At 45.9% G+C, this 21,595-nt stretch overlaps 1 protein-coding gene and 1 non-coding gene across 2 annotated transcripts in view; one reads left to right on the forward strand and one right to left on the reverse strand.

Moving 5' to 3' along the window:
• The first annotated feature begins 16 nt into the window (after window positions 1-16).
• The window catches only part of tgfb2 (transforming growth factor, beta 2), a 39,785-nt gene continuing 18,206 nt past the window's right edge, over window positions 17-21,595 (forward strand). The window contains exons 1-2 of the mRNA XM_085802965.1: window positions 17-1,063; window positions 1,455-1,829. Coding sequence (XP_085659091.1) covers window positions 1,484-1,829 — 346 coding nt within the window. The 5' untranslated portion in view covers window positions 17-1,063; window positions 1,455-1,483. The remainder of the gene's footprint in view (window positions 1,064-1,454; window positions 1,830-21,595) is intronic.
• trnar-ccu (transfer RNA arginine (anticodon CCU)) lies at window positions 13,338-13,410 on the reverse strand. The gene has a single exon. It is a non-coding gene; the product is annotated as a tRNA-Arg (tRNA).

The following is a 21,595-nucleotide window of genomic DNA, read 5'->3' on the forward strand; positions in this document are numbered from 1 at the left end:
GGACCGGCTTTAGGACCCTGCGTCACGCGCACCGGAGGCCAACGGACCATTATCCGCTGCAGCGCTGTCCCAATGGGCACAGCGAGCACTCCTATTTACAACAAACCGTCTCGTAGCGTGGATTGAAGGGTCCCCAGCTCCGGCGGTGGTGATGATGATGACCGCAGACCGGGTTTGAAGCGGGCGGAGGGGGGAGCAGCACGTGGTAACTCCAGTCCCTTATAAACCTTCCCAGCGGCCGCTGCTGTCCGCTTGGCACGCGTAAAAGAAGCCGTTCCCAACTAGATGGGGTGAGGGAAGACGCGTCAAACGCTCTGCAGTCGCACCGAGGAGAAAGGCCCAGCTGTTTTTTGTTTTTTTGTGTGTGTATGTGTGTATTGTTTTGTTTTTTCTTCCTCTTCTTCTTCTTTTTCTCACCGCGCTGCTTTTAAAGGAGGATTTTCACCGTGAAACCACAGTTTTCTCTGGATCCGCTTTCACCGTGAGGCGGCAGCTCAGCCTGAGAGAGTTGGCACCGCGCGTCCTCCGCTGACGCCAGGAGCGGGTTTCACTTTTTTTGGGGGGGGTGTTTGTTTTTACAGAACTTGTGGAAAATAAAAAAGAAAGAGACGAGTATGGAGACACCGAGGCTGAACAGATAGAGAGCTCGGTGGCCGGTGAGGAGCGGAGCGGAGCGGAGCGGCGTGCCCAGCAGCGGTCTGGATGTGGTGGAGGTGTGCTCAGCGCTGACGGATCACCACCGCTCAGCTGTTTTCATCCACATCGTCTGCTCCAGCAGCTCACTGGCAGCAACTCGGCGCCTTTTTACGCACTCGGCTTGGCTGTGGTGCGGTCGGTCACGGTCAGCGGGGAACAGATCCCCTCTCGGACGGACGGACGGCGGCTCTTCTTCTCTCCGTGGAGGCAGTTGAATGGATTTTCAGGTTCACTTTACTGAAACTGTGGGAATTTTAGAGCCAAACGATTTTCAAGTAACTGCTTGGCGCGACTCGGCTGGCGTGCGTAAACGCTCTCCGCTGTGATCAGTTGATCAAGAAATGCGTCTGCCTGGCGACGTGTAACTGTAAGTTCCCTTCCCTCCCCCCCTGAGTATGTTTGTGTGTGTGAGAGTTTTCAGAAATTTTATTTAATAGAAATAACCCCCTTGAGAGGAATCCTCAACACAATCAACAATCTACAAACATACAACAGACATCAACATAAACAGAAAAGAAATGAGTACAAGAATGAGCGCAATCTCTCAATGGCCGCAAATGGAGAAATGTATAATAATAACATAATATTGCAAATTGAAATTACAGTGTTACAGATAATATTGATATAACATCATCTGAAACATGTGCAATTTAACTCTAAATAAGAAGACAAGGCATATTTAAACCTAAAGAAGCGTATATTTAAAGGAAGATTATTCCAGTCTGATGGCGCCTTAAACATAAATGCTCTTTGTTTAGCTCTTAGTTTGAAGACACCGGAGGAGAAGATGAACCTGTGTGTCGTCGGGCTTCTCCTCGCGCTGGATTTAGCCACCGTGGCGCTCAGCCTGTCCACGTGCAGCACGCTGGACATGGACCAGTTCAAGCAGAAGCGCATCGAGGCCATCCGAGGGCAGATCCTGAGCAAGCTCAAGCTCACCAGCCCCCCGGAGGACTTCCCCGAGCCCGAGGAGGTGTCGCGGGACATCGTGGCCATATACAACAGCACGCGGGACCTGCTGCAGGAGAAGGCGAACGAGCGCGCGGCGACGTGCGAGCGGCAGCGCAGCGAGGAGGAGTATTACGCCAAGGAGGTACACAAGATCGACATGCAGCCCTACTACCCGTCAGAGAGTAAGTGTGTGTGCATGTGTACGTGTGTTGTGTTCTCTCTGTGTGTGTACATGTGTGTATTATGTGTGTTTGTGCTTCTGCTTCTGAGCGTAAAGTGTTAAAAGTCTCAGACAGCGTTTGTGCGCTGGTCACGTGTGCTTGTGATTGTTTTGGAAAATCCGTCCCATCATGCTCTGCTGGAGCAAAACCCAGTCCAACTTAACAAAAAAAAAGAAAAGAAAGAAAAAACAGTCCAGCACCGTCACTGTTTGGACCCGCAGCAGCAGCAGCAGCTCCACTGACTGTCAGACCGAGCCAGGGTGTGTCAGAGCGGCTGGAGCGACCTGACAGAGGCAGAGCTGCTGCTGCTGCTGCTGCTGCTGCTGCTCTGGAGCTCAGAGCCACGAGATCTGGGGTGATTTGACTTGTACTAACACACAGACACACAAAAAAATGTCTGTGGATGTAAGTAGGTTAGAAGTTCAGAGGGATTTTCACACAACGCCTTGATTTAACTTCTCTCATCCTCCCACTGATCCATTCAGGGTCACTGGGAGCTGGAGTTTAAAGCAGAAGTAAGCGGAATATTTGTGTTAATATAAGTCTTAAATAGTTATATCTTCCGACAGCAATCACTTATATAGAGTGTTTGGTCTGAAACACGGGTCTGTCAGTCACTCTGCTCTGCTCTGAGCCCAGGAGAAAACTTTCCTTGTATCCTACAACCTTTATCCAATGAGGAGAGAGAACGGCATAAAGGGGCGGTCCTCTCTGTGTGTGCAGCCAAGGGATGCGCGTGAATGTGGTGACGTAGAGACGAGGGCGGGGACTGCTAACTCCATCAGCTGACAGGAAGTTAGACAAAACGACCGGATCGCTTACTTCTGCTTTAATCCCAGTTGACACAGAGCGAGGTGAGGGTCTCCAGGACTGACACACACTCACATCCACACACCTATAGGACAGTTTAGAGCAGGCATGTCCAAACTATTCCACAGAGGGCCGGCGTGGCTGCAGGCTTTCGTTCCAACCAACCAGCAGCAGCAGCAGCAGCACGCCAGACTTGACTCATTTTAATCAACTGATATCAGTCTTCAGATAGTCGATTGGTCAAACTGTGTTGTTCTTGATTGGTTGGAACAAAAACCTGCAGCCACACGCTACTCTGTGGAATAGTTTGGACATGCCTGATTTAGAGAGTCTCCAACCAACCTAGTGTGTGTAGATTTTGTCTGTGGAGGAAGCTGGAGAACCCACAACAGGTACATGTAAACTCCACCCAATCAAACCCAGAACCTTCTTACCAGTGGTGTAGTCTCATTTGTTGTTGTGGGTATGGCTGGTATACTGTTCATACCTAGACTCTAGTTAGATAGTTTTGTTATAGTGGGTATTCTGGACATACCAGACCAACAGGGCTCCATACCAACATCTTTTACTAGGAGCACAGTAGTGCCCCCCCCCCAATTAAAAATGTTAGGAGCACAAGCAGAAAATTTAGGTGCGTAAATCGACTTGCAAAACAAATATTCACATTTCCTTTTCATTCATGATCCTCACACACATTGGCCTGACACCTGTAGTGACAGATACCAAATTCTTTGAGTCGCCTCTTCCATGTTTCGCAAGTGTTACCCAAAAAAAAGGCAAATTTACTGGTTGCACTGGTGCAAGTAGATGAAAAGTTTACTTGCACTGTTTCACATTGTAGGGGCAAAATACCTCAATTGAGGGGCAGGTCTGCAGCCCTGCACAAGGAGAAACTAAAACCTTGCGTGGCTTTTTGTTAGCTGCTGTGTGCAACTCACTGGACTCATGTGAAGATCTTTCATCCTCCTGGCTGAGCACAGTGCACCTGTAGTCAGGCAGGTGGAGGCGCTGAGCAAACTGATGTGATCTAACACCAGTATCAACATAACTGCTGCAAAACACACAAAAAAAGCAAAACAAAGGAAATATAAACTATAAAACTCCAAGTCAGAGTTTGATACGATGACACGTTTATTGAAGTTCATAATTCACATTTTATTCCATGTTCTCCTCTTCTCCTGCGTGTGGATCCGTCGCTGCAACGTTACTTCATCACACTCGCGTGACACAGCTGTAGAGGAACCTAAGAGGAAGTGTGACATCATCATTGGAACAACATGATGTCAACACCGTGTGCTGCTCATTGATTGGTCAGGGAGGTATTCATTAGTTTAGTTGGAGGGGGGGATAACAGATGCATGAAAAATAATGAGGTACATTAAATTGATAACAGAGAACGCAGCAGGAGCCCCTCCCACCGCTATAAAAACACGACATGTGATGGGACGTCCTCATTTTTTTTCCCCTAAAAATGTTAAAACCGGCGCTGATGTGAGAACAGTGACATCATGACCAGTTGTTATTGTTCTGAGTGTAGTAGTGAAATCTGTTCCTCGTGTTGTCGTGTCATCAAACCATCACAGAGCAGACCTCAACTCCAACTCTTCAGCTTGTCATCGAAGATCTGACCGTAAATCACCAGTTCCTGTTTGTCGATTCAGTGTTAAAACTCATCAGCTGGTTTCTGTCTGGTTTTCCCAGAATGCACTGGACTGGTCTTTAAGTGTGGCTTTTTATTTATTCACACTCAGTGTAACAGGAGTTGATCTAACACTACGCAGCCTGATGTTGATCATCTGTGTGTGTGCGTGTGTGTGTTGATCTGCAGAAACAACTGGTTTCATTCAGCTCTTAGCGTTTGCAGAGGAAGCTGTTTGTGTAATAATCCTTCAGGCGGGAGGCGCGGCCTCAACCGCTCTGCTGACAGCCCCTTTCTCCGCGCACCGGGCTCTGCAGCCGGCCCTGACCTTTGACCTCTCGTGCGGAGATGAATTTCTGCTGCAGCAGATCAAAGACACATGAAGAGGAAAGGCTTTTGGCCGCGGAGGCTGAATAATCACAGTCAGCGAGTGAAGCCGCGGCGGAGACGTTAACCAACACGTTTCCTCCTCCACATCAGAGCCGCGAAGCGAAACCGAGCAGAAATAAATGAGTCGACGTCCCGAGGCCCCGAGGTGTTTTCTGCGCTAAATGTTTTTCTTGGCCCCCGCCTGTTGTGTAAACACCTTCAATATGAATAGACAGGGCTCGATGCCAAGGGCAGTCAGGAAGGCATTCACAGGGTATAAATAATATAGAGTCAACACACGGGGAGGTGGGAGGGAAGGGAGGGGGAGGGGCCGTGGACCGGTCCCGTGAACTGGCGACACTGGCCAGGTCCTGACATCTGGAGACAGATGCTGACAGCAGAGAGTTAACCCCCTCAGCTGATAGGCCGTGTTTATTTAGTCTGTGCACACTGCGACGTGTGAAAGTGAACTTCACACACACACACACACACACACACACACACACACACACACACACACACACACACACACACACACACGCGCGCGCGCGCGGTATCAGCCTTATTTGGTGGGGCGCCAGGAAGTCCTCAGAGGCTGCAATGTGTGGCACAGGCTCTGGAAGGTTTACAAAAATGTTGGGCAGCAGCAGCAGGGTGAGAAGTGGAGGGGGTGAGGCAGTGTGTATGTGGACGGACGGATGGACGGAGGGGCAGGGAGAGGGGGGTGGAGTGAAGTGGGGGTGAGGGGTTTGGAGACACCGTCCCAGGTCTCACAGTCGTCTATTTAAACCCAGTTCGCTGGGAGAGAGAGAGCGAGTGCGAGTGTGTGAGTGTGTGAGTGTGTGAGTGCCACTGCCACTTGCTCCATGGAAAATTCCAGCAGCACAGACGCTGTTGCTGGGCTGTGGACGGGTGGAGGGAGGACGATGACCCCCCCCCCCCCTCCATCCTCACCCACCCCAGCTCTGCTCCCCCCCTCTTTTTGTCTGCAGGTGTTTTCTTCTGTTACACTGAAGTAACGAGTCAAAGGGGAATTCAGACAATGTTTTGTTACACACACGTGTCAGGTCTCGTCCGTCTGTGTCACGGCTTCCGATGACGTCGCTGTGATGTCATCAGGGTTATTGAGAAACAACACACGACTATTATTGACTGTTATGGGTGGGGTATGTGGTCCTTTTAAGAAACCCACTGTCTTGTTAAATACTCACCTGTGCACTTTGTGGTTCACACCCCTGACGAAGACATAGTGTCAAAACGCGTTGGGTCGACTCGTCCCCGCAAATTCAATCAGAATCAGAAACAGAAAACCTTAATTGTCCCCTGCAAAAAGCTGTGGACATTTTTCTTTGACGTGTGCATAAAATAAACATAAGTTAAGAAAAACACAGTTTAATATAACATGAAACAAACAACAGATAGATACAGAATAGCACAGACAGTCAGTTCTCTTTTTAACTCCATTATTTTTTTTCCTTGAAGAGCACTTTGAGTTTTATTCCATATTCCATTTTTCACCTTTCACCTTTAGCCTTTTGAAGCACTCACCCCACCCCATCTTTTTTCACACATTGATTATTTCCAAAGTAAGTTCATGATCCAGCGGGGATATAATGAAGTCAGGTGTCAGGTGCCATGATGTGAAGTTTGCTGTAGCAACTTCAGGTGAACCAGACTTTTTGTGTTTTTCACCCGAAAGCGTTGTGTTGTACCGTTCTCACTCGTCCCCTCCACTTCTCCAGTTTACATCACCAACACCTTGTTTCCAGAGAAACGTCGGCTCCTGAAAAACCTTCAGTGGCACAAACGTCAGAGGTCACTACAGACTGAATCCTGCTTCTTACCACTGAAAACAGAAAACCTGTGCATGTTTTCCTGTAGCAGTGGAAGTTAGTGAAACACTTCCTCCAGTTTGAAGACTGACAAACCTCTGATCATCATCAGGTTAACACTGTGCTGCACTGTAGGAAGTTAGACTGACACAGCGAGATTATAAAAATCTAGATCTCTCAATTATTATTATTTTTTTTAAATATCTCCTTTTTTTAATAGAAAATGTTTATTTCCAATCATTACTATTGTGGATAAACATTTATTTTCAATCTACTGGAAACCAAAATTTGCAGCATAAAGTGAAAGACATTATGCATTTTAACTAATTAACAACACAAATCTCACTCAAAAAGTTTGATCCTGGTTCAGCTGCTCATCTGGATACTGCAGGAGGAAAATCAATAATCAAAGACTCGTCTCATTTGATCAGTTTAAAGGGGAACTATGCACTTCTCCACTGTTTTGCTAACCCTCCTCCCGGCCATGTGCATTTGTGTACAACGAAGCCGGCAAGAAATCAATCAATAGAGTGGTAGATAACGTTATATATTATATACGATGTTACTACGTATACAAGTCTTATCTGTCATAAACAAGAAAATACGGGTTACGGGTCTTGCAAATCTTGCAAAGTTGGTTTTCAGCCAAGAGACGCTACATTGAAAGCAAGAGAGCCTCCATTCTCCCTGGAACAAATTACATGTCATTTATTAAACCATTACAATTACTCCAAAGCTGTTTTAATTAAGGTAAAAAATCATGCATAGTTCCTCTTTAATGTGGAAGCAGCTGCAGTCACACAGGAGGAGGAGAGCGTATCACACACTCAGCTGTTTATGGTCATCAGGTTCTTACATGTTGTTTCCTTTAAAGGGACATTGCATAACTTCTCCTGTTATCTATTCACGAAAATCGATTATTTGGTTCAAAAGTCTGTTTTTCATTAATCAGTAATCCCCCCATCAACAAACTGAAGTGTTCCTTTCAGCTCTGAATTAGCCGTTCATATCATTCATATCTCCATGGAGCGGGTAAGCTCGGTGCTGGCTGCCATGTGGTGTCGCCATGTTTTTACGTTCAGTGGCAGCGTGACGGTAGGAAACCACGGAAACTCAGCGGAGACACCGGAGCTGTCGGCTCAGGTCGAGGTGGCGTCTGTGAAAAGTCACCGCGGTAACGCAGTGAGGAGGAATGGAGCGTTACACTGATGCTGCATTCACCTGCAGTCGGGCAGACGGCCGTCGGTAACAAACCAGATGTCATTTTAGTCACAGAAGTCCAGAGAAAGCCGGTAAAACGTGGGTCAGGTTAACAATACGACATCGCCATGACAACATATTGTCACGTGTATTGTTTTGCCTCGTGCTGACGGACCACTTGTTTACATAGAGGCTTGTTTATGCCGTTACGTGCAGCGGCTGTTGTCCACCTGCCGTCTGCCCAATTTCAGGTGAATGCAGCATGAAAAATACGATTGAGTTGCTTGCAATATACAACCGCAACGCTAGATGGGAGTAATTCCTACACAATGTACCTTTAAGCAGAGTAAATGTTTTATTAGAGTGAGTTATCTGTTCATCTTCAGATCAGTATCGGGAACACCATGTTTATTGATCATATTGATCACAGTTGCATGCGAACAGAATCAGACTCCACAGCTCCACATGGTTTGGTTTGGCACAGGCTGTGTGTTGTGTGTGTGTGTCCTCTGCCCTCAGCATGGACTCCTCACACACACTGACTAATATTGTGTTGTTGTTATCATGTGTGTGTGTGTGTGTGTGTGTGTGTGTGTGCGTGCGTGCAGAGATACACTCAATCACAGCCAGTGTTTGTCTATGATGATGTGCAGCAGCTGATTTACTCCTCTGTTTGCTTTGGAGGTGTCCTAGAAACACACACACCCACACACACACACACACACACGGCGTCCACAGCCCCAGCAGCAGTGTATCTGACAGTGACAGGGAGCCCGCTGCTATAAATCTCCTGTCAGGGTCTAATAATCTTGGCCGAACTTTCAAACAGCGTGCAGAGAGAGAGGCTGTTTGTTACAGCAGCGAAACACGGAGCCAGAGATTTACTGTGTATTTACAAAGTAAATGTGGACCACATGTTGCTCTCTGCTCTTATTTACTGAGCAGTAATTAGCTCCCATCAGGTAACAATCCACCACATTACACACTTTGAAGCAGGTTTAACAGCATTTGTGTTGGCGAGGTCACATGAAAACACACCGCACGGCGCTGGAGAACATCAGTGTGAAACAGCACAATGAGGAGACTGAGAGCTGCTAATCTCCCACAGTGGAGGGTGTGTGTGTGTGTGTGTGTGACACAGGACACCGAGAGCCACAGGTCTCAGATCAGCCTTTAAATCAGGACTTCTGGAGTCTGCAGGAAGAATGTGTCACTTTTTAATAGGAAGCGGATATTAATGGTGTGTGTTTGAAGGAAAACTGTTGGTATGGGCCTGAGGCTCTGTGTTAGTAGCGTTCCTTACTAATATTTGTGTGTGTGTGTGTTGTGAGTTCAGTGTGGAGGAGCTCATCTGAAAAATTAAATAAACATTAAAGGGATAGTTCAACATTTTGGCAAATTGGCCCATTGCCATAATCCCTATAGTCTTAGCAGTAGGTTCGTTACCTTTAATTGTCGGTGCAAGCTATTTTAAGAACGGCGGAGCAGAGCCGCGAGCTGCTCAGAGCTACGCTACGGAGGCTCATGGGATTTCTTGGTTTCCCTCATCAAACTCATCAAATACACAATCCAACAACTCCAAAACGCTCTGGTGGACAAGTTGTGACCTGCACATTCACCACGCTATGAGATAATAACAGAACGTTACCAGACAGAGTTGTTTTAGAGGTAAATTCAGAGACTGCTTGATGAAAAACTGCCCCTGACGGTAACGTGCATCAACGGTTTTGCATTAATTTACCTCTACCTCTGTCTCGTAACGCTCCGTTATTATCTCATAGCGTGGTGAACGTGCAGGTCACAACATGTCCACCAGAGCATTTGTTGGATTGTGTATTTGATGAGGGAAACCAATAAATCCCATTAGCCTCCGTAGCGTAGCTCTGAGCAGCTCGCGGCTCTGCTCCGCTGTTCTAAAAACAGCTTGCACCGACAATTAAAGGTAACGAACCCTCTACTGCTATAGGGAATATGGCATTGGGACAATTTGCCAAAATGTTGAACTATCCCTTTAAGCATGTGAGCAATGCATGATGGTCTATATTGGTCAGCAACCGATATATTGATCAGTGTGATGTGCATGTTGAGTGTGTGTGATACATGTGTGTTACAGAGTGTGTTGTGACGTGTCTTTGTGTGGATGTGTGTGTTTTGTGAGTGGTTATGATTGATGTTGTTGGTCTGTGTGTGTGTGTGTGTGTGTGTGTGTGTGTGTGTGTGTGTGTGTGTGTGTGTGTGTGTGTGTGTGTGTGTGTGTGTGTGTGATGGATGTTGTTGGTGTGTGTGTGAACCTCTGGTTAATCTCCTGCACCTCTGTAAATAAACAGAGGCGTGTGGCAGCTGCTGCTTTGTGGAGGGAGTCTTATAAAAACACACCAACACAAACACACAGATCAGAGATGTGGGACGAGCTCCAGACCAGTGTGCAGGTCTCTGAGTGTACAGCTACACACACACACACACCTTTATCTCCACAGGTGACCAATCATCACTGCGTGACAAGTGGGCGTGGCTAACTGTGGTTTGACAAACTGTGTAGAGGACAACGCAGAGAGCTTCTGACTGTTCTCTTCACTCTTTGTCTTTCTGCACAAGAGCAATGCATGATGGTCTATACAGTGGCATCATGCAAAGGTTTGGGCACCCTTGGTAAAAATTTCTGTTAATGTGAACAGTTCAGCAAGTGGAAGATGAAATGATCTCCAAAAGGAATAAAGATACAGATGACACATTGTCTTTACATTTACAAACAAGATTAATTAATTCATTAATTTATTTATTTTATATATTATATATTTTCAAAGTGACAGAAAACTTTAGAAACTGTCACAGTGTGTAAATAGTAAATATCTTGTCTGAAACCTGTTATCTGAGAGCTCAAGTCTCCTGTCCTGGGTTTCTCATTCTTTTGCAGGCTGCTGCTTTGTTTCCCCCTTTTCCATCTAAAACTGTAGAAAACAAAAATAATACACTGATATTGCTTAAAATATTGCAGAAGAGTGTTTCCTGTTTAACTTTATGCCTTTTGAGATCATTTCATCCTCTACTTGCTGAACTGTTCACATTAACAGAGACTTTGATCAGGGGTGCCCAAACTTTTGCATGATGCCACTGTATTCATTTATTGGTCACATCTACATAGTGTGATACCAATTTTCACAATGCATTGTAGGATACTTTTCACTAGTCCACTACAAGAATTATGGTGTCTTCCTGTTGCACTCAGAAGTCAGAATTCCTGAGCTCCGAGTAGAAACTTTTATCTCGAACGCCTCCTGAAGTTGGACGGTACACAATTAAATCGTTATATTTTAATTTAGTTATATTAATCGTCCATTTTTCCAACTTCCATGTTTGTTTTTCACCTGGAAAGCGCTCAGCTGAGCCCGGAGGTGATGTCATTCCCAGCTCCGACTCCCATTAGTTTAAGGTCACATTGCGGCTTTAAGGCCGGTCCAGCCAGTCCTGATCCAGGCGGCTGCTTTACTGTAATGAACTTATATGACACTGATGTGTTCGGCACCGTGCGCTCAGACCGAGGTGCCGCGGCGCCACAACCTGCAGGCAGTGTGTTGTTGCTGCGTTGCTGCAACAACACACTGCCTGGTTACTGACCATCATTTTTCATGTCTGTGGCAGTGCACAGCCAGCAGTCAGCTGTGGCAACTGCAGTCCAGTTGTTTTTGTGTCTCCGAGTCTTGATCCGGGTCCTCGCAGTCCAGATCAGAGGGAGAGGGGAGGAGGGAGGAGGGAGGGAGGGAGGGAGGGGTTGGGGTGGGGGGGAGCAGCTGCAGGGAGAGCTGAACACTTTAAGACCTCAGGGTATTTGCCTGAGTGACGGACCTCACCACAGGGTTGTTGTTGAGAGCCCGCTTTCTGTTCACTTACGCAAGACCTGGACGCCGCTCGCTGCCGTTGGAGCCGCTCAGCCTCTGAGCCAGGCAGCGTTGCATAACGGGAGGAAGAGAGAGAAAGCGAGAGTGAGAGTGAGAGAGGTAGAAGAATAACAAGTTCTCTCCCTCAGCACTCTCTGTATTGTTTACAGCAACGGCACAAGTCCCGAGTAAGATGATAGTCTTAACAGCAGTGCAGGATGGAGGAGAAAGGAGGGGAGCGGAGAGGAGAGGAGGGGGGGTGTGGCGCTCGGGCCGAGGCCGGGGCCGAGGCCGGGTGGTGGTGGTGGTGGTGGTGCGGCGGCTCACATGCTGGACAGTTGGAGAGTGGACAGTGTTTGTGGCTCTTCGATTATGCAACAGGTAGAGATGTGGTCACGGCTGCTGTGTGTCTGTCGCCGGGTGATGAGGCAATGTCACTGTGTGTGTCACTGTGTGTGTCACTGTGTGTGTGTGTGACATCAGCTGTTGTTGTGGAACAGTCACATGGTGATGGAGAGCAGAGAGCAGATCAGAACAGATCAGTCGTCCACCGTCCTGCAGGTGATGTGAGATGTTCAGTCATGTGACGTCAGGAGGATCTTTAAGGTGGCGACAGTTGTGGAGGTCAGTGGTGTACAGATGTGACCTAAGGTTCCTCTAGTTTAGTTTAGTGGGTTTATTTTGGGCTTGTAATAAACAAGTACAATAGAAAATCAAAAACAAAACACAAAAGGTGTAGGCTGAAGCATCCTACCCTTCTTAAATTAACATTTTCCATCCACTCATTTTAAAGATGTTGACTGAACAAAAAACTTGCATATTCTACATTGAGAAATATATGAGCACACTGGTATTTATAATTCAGTTTTATATTTATCAATACTATTATTTTTAAACAATCAGTGGTTCCCAATCCTTTTAGGCCGCGCACCCCCTTCTACTTTCCGACCTATAGCTGACACACCCCCACTGCCCGACACATAAAAATAAAGACATCGTCTCTTTATCAATTGCATTTTGGGTACATGCTTTTATTTCTTATCAAAATGATTTATTAAAACATTATTAATTCAGGTTTATAAATGATTTACATTGTGAAAACCCCATTTGAAATAATGTCTGAGTTATTTATTTATTTATAAAATATAACACCATAGCGTCACCATTACCCTTTTCATGGCACGCTCCACAGTTTGGGAATTCCTGCTCTAGATACTTGGTGCTTGATTATTTAAACCATGTGATGACCTCATACAAGCAGTTGTTGTTCTGAGGGAGTTCACCTGTGTGATGCTGCAGTTGAGTTAGACAAACACCAATAATACCAGCTCTTGTCTCTGTAGTGAGAACGCTAACCTGCTATTCCTCGGCCAGGACAGTGTTGATGTCAGATGGGGACTGATAACCTGAAGTTGCGACTCGGGCCTGTCAGCTTGTTTTGTAGCATTTGATGCTGCATCATTTGTTTTGGTTTCTGAATGCATCCTTTTTAAAATCTATTTTGAAAGTTTTTTGTGAGTGAGCTATACGTACGGTACACAGCCCTAGTTTTTATTCTTAACAAGTGCGCTTATTAATTTTTCAGACATTTTTTAAAGTGGTACTTTGATGCATGTTATGTATGTTTTCAGACATGTTTGGATGTTTGCTGGTTATCCAACAATCAATACGCGCTTTCAGTTTCCGTGTGTAGGTGATGTCCTATAATGGACTGGATTGTACAAACAATAGTCTAAAGATAACACACCCCAGATGGGACTCGAACCCACAATCCCTGGCTTAGGAGGCCAGTGCCTTATCCATTAGGCCACTGGGGCTGCGTGTGTTGAGGCAAATGCTCAACTGTGCCTTTGTTGTTGTTTTTTTGTACCAAGCATTTGCACTATTTAGTCTAATTTGTTGTAAATACAATTTCTTTCGTTGCAAATTAAAGACTTGTTGTTTTCTCATCTTTATATACCGGCTATGAAACCTTGTTAAATTATATTGGACCAAGACTCCAAAGTTAATTCTTGTACTTAAAGTGTTTTAATCTGTTTTTGTTTTTTTTTGTGATCCCAATAAACAAACTGTTTTGTTACATAATACAAGTAACTGCCGTGTTGGGCTCATTAAGATTCATCTGAACAGACTTCTGTCCTAGAAACAAGTAGGAATTGTAGTTTAAAACTTTAATTATGACAGAAAAAATGTCATAACTGCTCAGATGCTCAGATAGATGCATCTTATTAGAAACACAACAATTGCTGAAGCTCTCGTCCAGTGTCCATCACCTCCACCTGCTTGTGGAAAGACAACAGAAAGACAAAAGTAAACGTTTCTTACAGAAGCTTTGAACTCAGTTTCGGGTGTTTTGTGTTGAATCTGTTCACTAATTATAAAAAAGTCACTTTGTATCTTGTGTTAAAGTTCAAACCCACGAAAAAAAGTGTGTTTACTAATCCAGTATCAGTACCGATCACAGCGCAGTGCACGGTGATGTCATGTTATAACGGACTGAGCAGCTGCTGCTCTGGGCCTTTTTTGTTTTGATCAGAGGTCACGGGGTCACATTAGAAGTTTGTTGTGTGTGTGTGTGTGTGTGCGACTGTGTTACCTCATGTGTGTGTGCAGAGTGTGTGTTTGTTGCTGTGAACTGTGCAGACTGACAGCCCGCCCGCCCGCCCAGCGCAGGCCCTTCACAGCTCGGTTTATTTTTAGTTCAGGATTATGAGCAGAGTTGTTTTCAATTTACTGTTGGCAGGTGAGAGCGGAGTGGGCGGAGTCAGGAGGAGCCAGACAGGCGAGAGCTCACATTCCCTCTCTGCTGATCCTTTTCTTTCCTCTCTCGTCCTTTTCTCACACTGTTATTCTCTCACCCCCCCTCCCCTCTTGCTCTCTCCCCATCCCTCCCCTCCTCTGCTCTGTTCCTCTTGTCTTCATCACTCCTCCTCCTCCTCCTCCTCCTCCCTCTCTGTCACTTTGTTTTCCAATGGGTGTGTGTGTGTGTGGGGTCTTTTACTGCAGCTGTCAAACAACAGAGGAGCAGCTGATGTAAATGTTGTTGTCTCATCTTCTGTTATTATGAGTTTACTGAGCAGCCGTGATGGTTCATAAACTTTATGCCCTGAGTTTTGACTCCCAGGCTGCGCTCAGTCTGCAGGTTGTTGCTGCTGCTGCTGGGACACTATTGATACGATGAATGAAAGTCACTGGCTTCTTTTTGCATGTTGTGTTTGCAGATGCATGAGTGGATTTATACTTTACTGTTGAAATCAAGACTCGTTATATGAATCTTATGGTTGACCAGGTGAGAAACCGATTTTAGAATAAGTGAGATTACATCAGCATCTCAGTGTTTTCACACGAAAACAAAACAGGTGAGATGAAAGTTGTCCAAAACATCCTGGATCAGCATCTCCCCACCTGACAGCAGTTTCATCCTCTGGCTCATATACAGACCCGTTTCCCTCTCAGTTGGTTAATGAAACTCATTTTCTTTTACCTCGTCATTTGAACGTATTCAACATTTATTTCTGTTGGCGTGTTTGCGATTTCTTTCTCTCTCTCTCTTTCTCTCTCTCTCTCTCTAAATAAACCCACTTTCTCCACTTCTTCTTTTTCCTGGTTCCTGTCTGATGTTAGAAATAGTCAAAAGTAGGTCAAATATTTTTCCCTCAAGTCAGACGAGAGTTTTCAGCCCCGCAGACCGACACTCAGCCGCTCTTTCCATTCTCCAATGGTAGGAGTGATTCTGAGGTAGTAAACAGTCGCATCCGCTAATAAATCTGAGTTTGGGGGAATTTGCACAAATAGAAATAGTCTCCACCCCTTCCTTTATGAAAAATAAACCACGCTATCTCCTCATTAAACATTAGGCACTCGCATGGTGTGATGTTGCGTTTCATTAAACCTCCATGTTTTGCAGTGGGAGTTTCCATAGCAATGGAAATGTTTAAATTATTACACAAGACACCCGATAATGCGACCGCTTGATGATGATGATGATGATGATGATGATGATGATGATGATTACGTCCGTGCCAGAAGTTTTAGACCAGAGCTCAGGAGACACATGTGCACATGTGGACGTCCCGATGCCAGCACATCTGCAGAAGCAGTCACAGCTGGATTCCTCACAGCGTAATTATTTCACAGCAAATGTTTTCATTTATGTATTCCCACACTCTGAATCTGTTATTGTTCATGGAGCCGAGCAGTATGGCCGCCACCTGCTCCGCTCATGAAGGAGGAGAAGCTGAGGTTTGGAAAATAAAAAGGGAAATGGTAAAAAGAAAAAAGAAAAAAAAAACCTTCATGACCTGGACTGAGCGAGCGGAGCTGCGGTGGAGGACGCAGTCAGAGTCGTCCTGAGCTCGCTCCAAGTGAAACAGTTTGAGCCGCGATTGTTTCTTCCTGTCTTCGGTCAGATGTTTGCCCGCTGCAGGTGTCCTGCTGCTCGGCTCCGGCCAACACCATAATGACTCTTTCATGTTGCAGCCTCCGACTCCCCGACACTGTGTAAAGTCGCCTGTAAAGTTGAGGCCATGCAGCCGCAGCTGAATCATTACACCTCCTCCTCCTCAGAGAGAGAGAGTGAGAGTCCGGCTCAGTGAGGAGAGTTTGGTCAGCTGCTCTCCTCTGACGACACATCCACACCTCAGGAAGTGTGTCTGTGGTCAGCTGAGGTCAGGGTCGGGTTGTGACCTCAAACAGCTTCAGACCCGACGACCTCGACGCTCAGGTGTGTGGGAACATCCTCTACTCTGTCGTCCTGGTTCAGTTCTGCCAACAACATCTGTCCAGGCCCAACATCTTTTATTTTATTTTTATTTAAAGCAGAAGTAAGCGGAATATTTGTGTTAATATAAGTCTTAAATAGTTATATCTTCCGACAGCAATCACTTACATAGAGTGTTTGGTCTGAAACACGGGTCTGTCAGTCACTCTGCTCTGCTGTAAGCCGAGGAGAAAACTTTCCTTGTATCCTACAACCTTTATCCAATGAGGAGAGAGAACGGCATGAAGGGCTGTGTGTGCAGCCAAGGGATGCGCTTGAATGTGGTGACGTAGGGACGAGGACCAATAGATCCATGACGAGGGCGGGGGCTGCTAACTAACGAAGTCAGCCAAAACGAGCGGATCGCTTACTTCTGCTTTAAGGAGGACAGTTCACATTAATGAACATAATAAAATGTAAAGGTACCAGTGTTAGCCAACGGCTAGTTTCAGACTGTAGTCCTCCTGGCAATGTGTTAAAAGCCATTAAAATGAACAACAAGGACATAACAACATAATTCATAAAGACAGGAAAAACACAAGAAACACAGAAAATCGGTACACAAATTGGAACTTATCCAAACAGAAACCAACAGATAATAAAACTACAAAGAGAGACAGTTAACATGACACTACTATAAAAAACAAAGAAACAAAAAACAGGAAGTATAGTGCAATTTAGTAGATTTAGGTGAGATGGGCTGTTTACGATGGATAAAATGGATGGAGATGCAACAATGCAAGACCAGAGCAGATTTCTTGATGGAGTTGTGCTAGGATGGGTTGAGAACACAACAACGTCTAGAACTAGACATTCACCAGATCTGTGAGTTTCATTAAAACGAATCTGAAGCCCGAGGTCTCTCGTCAGTGTTTGTCACTCAGGGCTTGTTGCTTGGTAACAAGTCTGTATATACGTAGGTGGTTAGCTGTCGGCCGGTGTCAGGTTCTGCTCACGTCTCTGTCGGTGACGGTTTAATCTCCGAGGACAGATTTAAGAGCTGCTGCTGCTGCTGCTGCTGCTGCTGCTGCTGTAGCGGGTCAGAAACTCCTCCTGCACCATAAATAAACTCTGAAGCACTGGAGCGCTTCGTCGTTCCTGTTGGTTTTTACCACCGTCACCACAGAGAAACCAGAGGCTTCACACACCTACACACAACTACACACACAACCTCTGCAGCTCAGTCAACAACTCACATCTCACTTGTTTAACCCTCCTGTTGTCCACCTGGGTCAAGGAAGGAAGGAAGGAAGGCAGGAAGGACAAAGGAAAAGTAGGAAGGAAGGACAAAGGTAAATATGGGAGGAAAGAAGGAAGGGAAAAAGGAAGGAAAGATAGATGGAGGGAGGGAATAGATTGGGTCAAAAAGGAAGGAAGGGAAAAACGATTGTGGAAAGAAGGAAGGAAGCAAGGGAAAAGGGAAGGACAGAAAGATGGAGGGAAGGAACAGATTTGTTCAAGGGATGAAGAAGGACAGAAGAAGGGAGGAAAGAAGGAAGGGAAAATGAAAGAAATAAAGATGGAGGGTCAATTGGATCAAAAGAGGAAGGAAGAAGAAGTAAGGACGAAGGGAAGGAAGGAAGGGAAAAGGGATTGTGGAAAGAAGGAAGGACAGAAAGATGGAGGGAGGGAACAGATTTGTTCAAGGGATGAAGAAGGACAGAAGAAGGGAGGAAAGGAAGGAAAGAAAGATGGAGGGTCAGTTGGATCAAAAGAGGAAGGAAGAAGAAGTAAGGACGAAGGGAAGGAAGGAAGGGAAAAGGGATTGTGGAAAGAAGGAAGGACAGAAAGATGGAGGGAGGGAACAGATTTGTTCAAGGGATGAAGAAGGACAGAAGAAGGGAGGAAAGGAAGGAAAGAAAGATGGAGGGTCAGTTGGATCAAAAGAGGAAGGAAGAAGTAAGGACGAAGGGAAGGAAGGAAGGAAGGACACTCTCCAAGAAAGACCCTTGCTATATGTACAGTATATATAAATTATTAGGCTATGAAAACCAAACTGATTTTATTTTATAGCGATTATACACTTATACACATATATTCATTGGTAATATATTCAGATTTTACACACTGTCCCTTTAATGTGTGCGTCTTTGGCAGAGATAAACTAATTATTCACTGATGATGACTGTTGGTCCGTAGAGCTGCGGTTCACCTGTGCAGCTGTGTGGCGCCTCAGCAGCGAGCACAGCTGCAGCAGCAGCAGCAGCAGCTGGACACAGCTGGACTCTTCAGCTCAGCTGGCTGTGTGCAGACTGATGAATACTTTAATAAACGGTAATTCTGTCAGAAACGACCCCATTAGAGATGATTTCAGAGTGACCGCTCTAATCATAGGCTTCGCTCTCAGCAGCAGCAGCAGCAGCAGCAGCAGCGTCGTCTCTCCGTGTGTGCGCTACAGTATAGCTGCAGCCTGGTGCCGTTTTCACGTTGCACTTCATATGGAAAAGATGTAGTAATGACAGATTAGGCAGGAGTCCGGCGCTCACGCTGGTACTAACTCTGTCATTGCAGAGCGGAAGAGGTCTGTGAAGTTTCTGCTGACAAAGCCACCAGTCAGAGCGTCTGCAGGCCAGAGGAGGAGGGAGAGCGGCCAAGTACAGCAGTCTGAGCCCCCTCCTCCCCTCCCCTCTCCCCCCCTCAGGAAGGAAGTCTGACAGATCCTCCACCAGGTTCTCTCTGAACTTTGAGGTCCTTCATTCAGGAAGAGGTTTTATTATTTGAAATGGTGCTGGACACTGACAGACGGGTCTGGTCTCCCTCTGTCTTTAGACTGTGTAGTGGTCGGGTTCTGTCAGCGCGGACAGGGTGCATTATCAAACCTGAGACCCTGAAATCAGCATCTCACTCACATCCAAATCCATCAGAGACTCATCAATCATCAAATGGACACTGATACACTTCATCTGCACCATGGTGACATTTGCATTCATCCACCCGACAGGACAGGTTTAGGTTCTGTAACAGGCATTGACTGAAGAACTCACACGGTGGAGGTTGTAGTTGTACAGTTTGGGTTATTTCAATCCACATACGTCTCTAATCCAGGCCAAAACACCTACTTACCAAGTTTGACTGCCTCTGTTGTGGTTGTTGTCGAAGCTATGAATATATTGAGTGTTGATCAGTCTTTGATTTGAGTCAAAAACCTGACACAGTCTCTGTAAATGTGACTGCAACCTCAGGAGCTGTGGGTTAAAACGAGAGGTCAAGGATTATTGACAGTTAAGTTCTTTTTCGCCCTCTTTTATTGTAAGTTGATCAGTAATAGGCTACTGATTGATAAACATGGTGACTGACCACTGACCTTCAGTATTGAGATGAAGCTGCAGAGCCAGATGAAAATACGGTCAATGATTTGAGTTTTCATTATTTAAAGGAATAGTTCAACATTTTGGTAAATTGGCCCATTGCCATAATCCCTATAGTCATAGCAGTAGGTTCGTTACCTTTAATTGTCGGTGAAAGCTATTTTTAGAACGGCGGAGCAGAGCCGCGAGCTGCTCAGAGCTACGCTATAGCGTGGTGAATGTGCAGGTCACAACTTGTCCACCAGAGCGTTTTGGAGTTGTTGGATTGTGTATTTGATGAGTTTGATGAGGGAAACCAAGAAATCCCATTAGCCTCCGTAGCGTAGCTCTGAGCAGCTCACGGCTCTGCTCCGCCGTTCTAAAAATAGTTTGCACCGACAATTACAGTAAAGGTAACGAACCTACTCCTAGGGATTATAGCAATGGGTCAATTTGCCAAAATGTTGAATTATCCCTTCAAAGGAGCCATATGTATGTTTTTTTATAGCTTTCATTGTGAATTACTGTAATCAATAATACTGACTGATAGCCACTGACCTACAGTATTGAGATGAAGCTGCAGTTGAGTTCAGCATGATTCCTTCACTCACCAACATCTGTCTCCATAGGTGGAAACAAACACCAGATCTTGTCTCTCTATCACGTCTTTTCTCTACCAGCTCCATCCCAGTCTGTCCTGTGATCGTCCAGTGTGTCCAGCTGCCCAGACACAGTAATAACCTTATGTATTATATCTGCTAGCTGCTAATGTTAGCTCTGCTGCAATAGCCGAGCTTTCTTTTAAACAGCTCTTTTCACAGTTAATCTCCCTGACTGCATGGGGACAATCCGTCATAAACTCCCTGCACGTTTTTAGCTGGAAGTTTGGTCCGCACGGCACGAGCCGCGCCAGTGGTGGGATGTGAGGTAATGGGAGTGATGAGTAATGAAGTGACTGATTACAGGAATCAGGGCCCGCGGTGTCGGCCCCGTGTGACAGCTCCTCTTCTTCTCCTCCTCGCTGAGGGAAGAGCTGCGTGAAACAGTAACGACATCTATGTCACCGCGTGAGAGTGTGTGTGACATGATGACATCACTGAGTACCATCACTGCGATGCACACACACACACACACACACACACACACACACACACACACACACACATACATGCACACACAGACCACAGCGGCGCCAGTTGTGGTGGATGATTTTCATGTCAGGTCTGGATCAGTCGGTGGTGATGTGGGCGGACTGTGCCGAGCGCCGCGGCCTGCAGCCACTCAGGGATTTCCTGAGGCCCCACACTCTCAAACTAACCAGCCCCTTGGAATTTCCCTGTCCTCCTCACGCTGCTGCAGTCAGAAAACCCAAGTGTGTTTCATTCAACTGAGGCTGAGGATTTAACTGTGCTCGCTAAGATGAAGAAGAAAGGGAACCGCCAAATCAGCCGTTAAAAATCAGCCCCATCAGCAGAGGATCTAGTCTTCACTTCCCTCCTCCTCCTCCTCCTCCTCCTCCGCCTCCAGTCAGACCAGTGTCAGCCTGTGTGTGTGTGTGTGTGTGTGGAGTTCAGACGAAAAGGATAATACGCTAATGATCTGTTACACAAGTTTACAAAGACAGTGAAGTCACCCATCCTCCTCGATGGGATTAAAGTGATGAGATTAGATTAAAGAGATAATATGGTCATAAGACTAGAGAGAGAGAGAGAGAGTCTGGAGATTGTGTTAAAACAATAATAATATTGTGAGTGGTCTACACGGTGGTCTTAATCCGCTTGTCTGGTCTGGGATTGATTTATTTTACTGACTTGCTAAGCTAACAGGCTAGGTCATGAAAACGTGACCCCCCAGACGCTACGAGAGTGGAACATATTTCTAATGCATGGTTGGGAAATAAATCAATACACCTTAACTATCAGTATGACAACATCTATGACGTACACTTAAGGCGAG

This window comes from Trachurus japonicus, chromosome 16, assembly GCF_045865225.1.
Source record: "Trachurus japonicus isolate A0001 chromosome 16, Traja_1.0".
Lineage (NCBI taxonomy): Eukaryota > Metazoa > Chordata > Actinopteri > Carangiformes > Carangidae > Trachurus > Trachurus japonicus.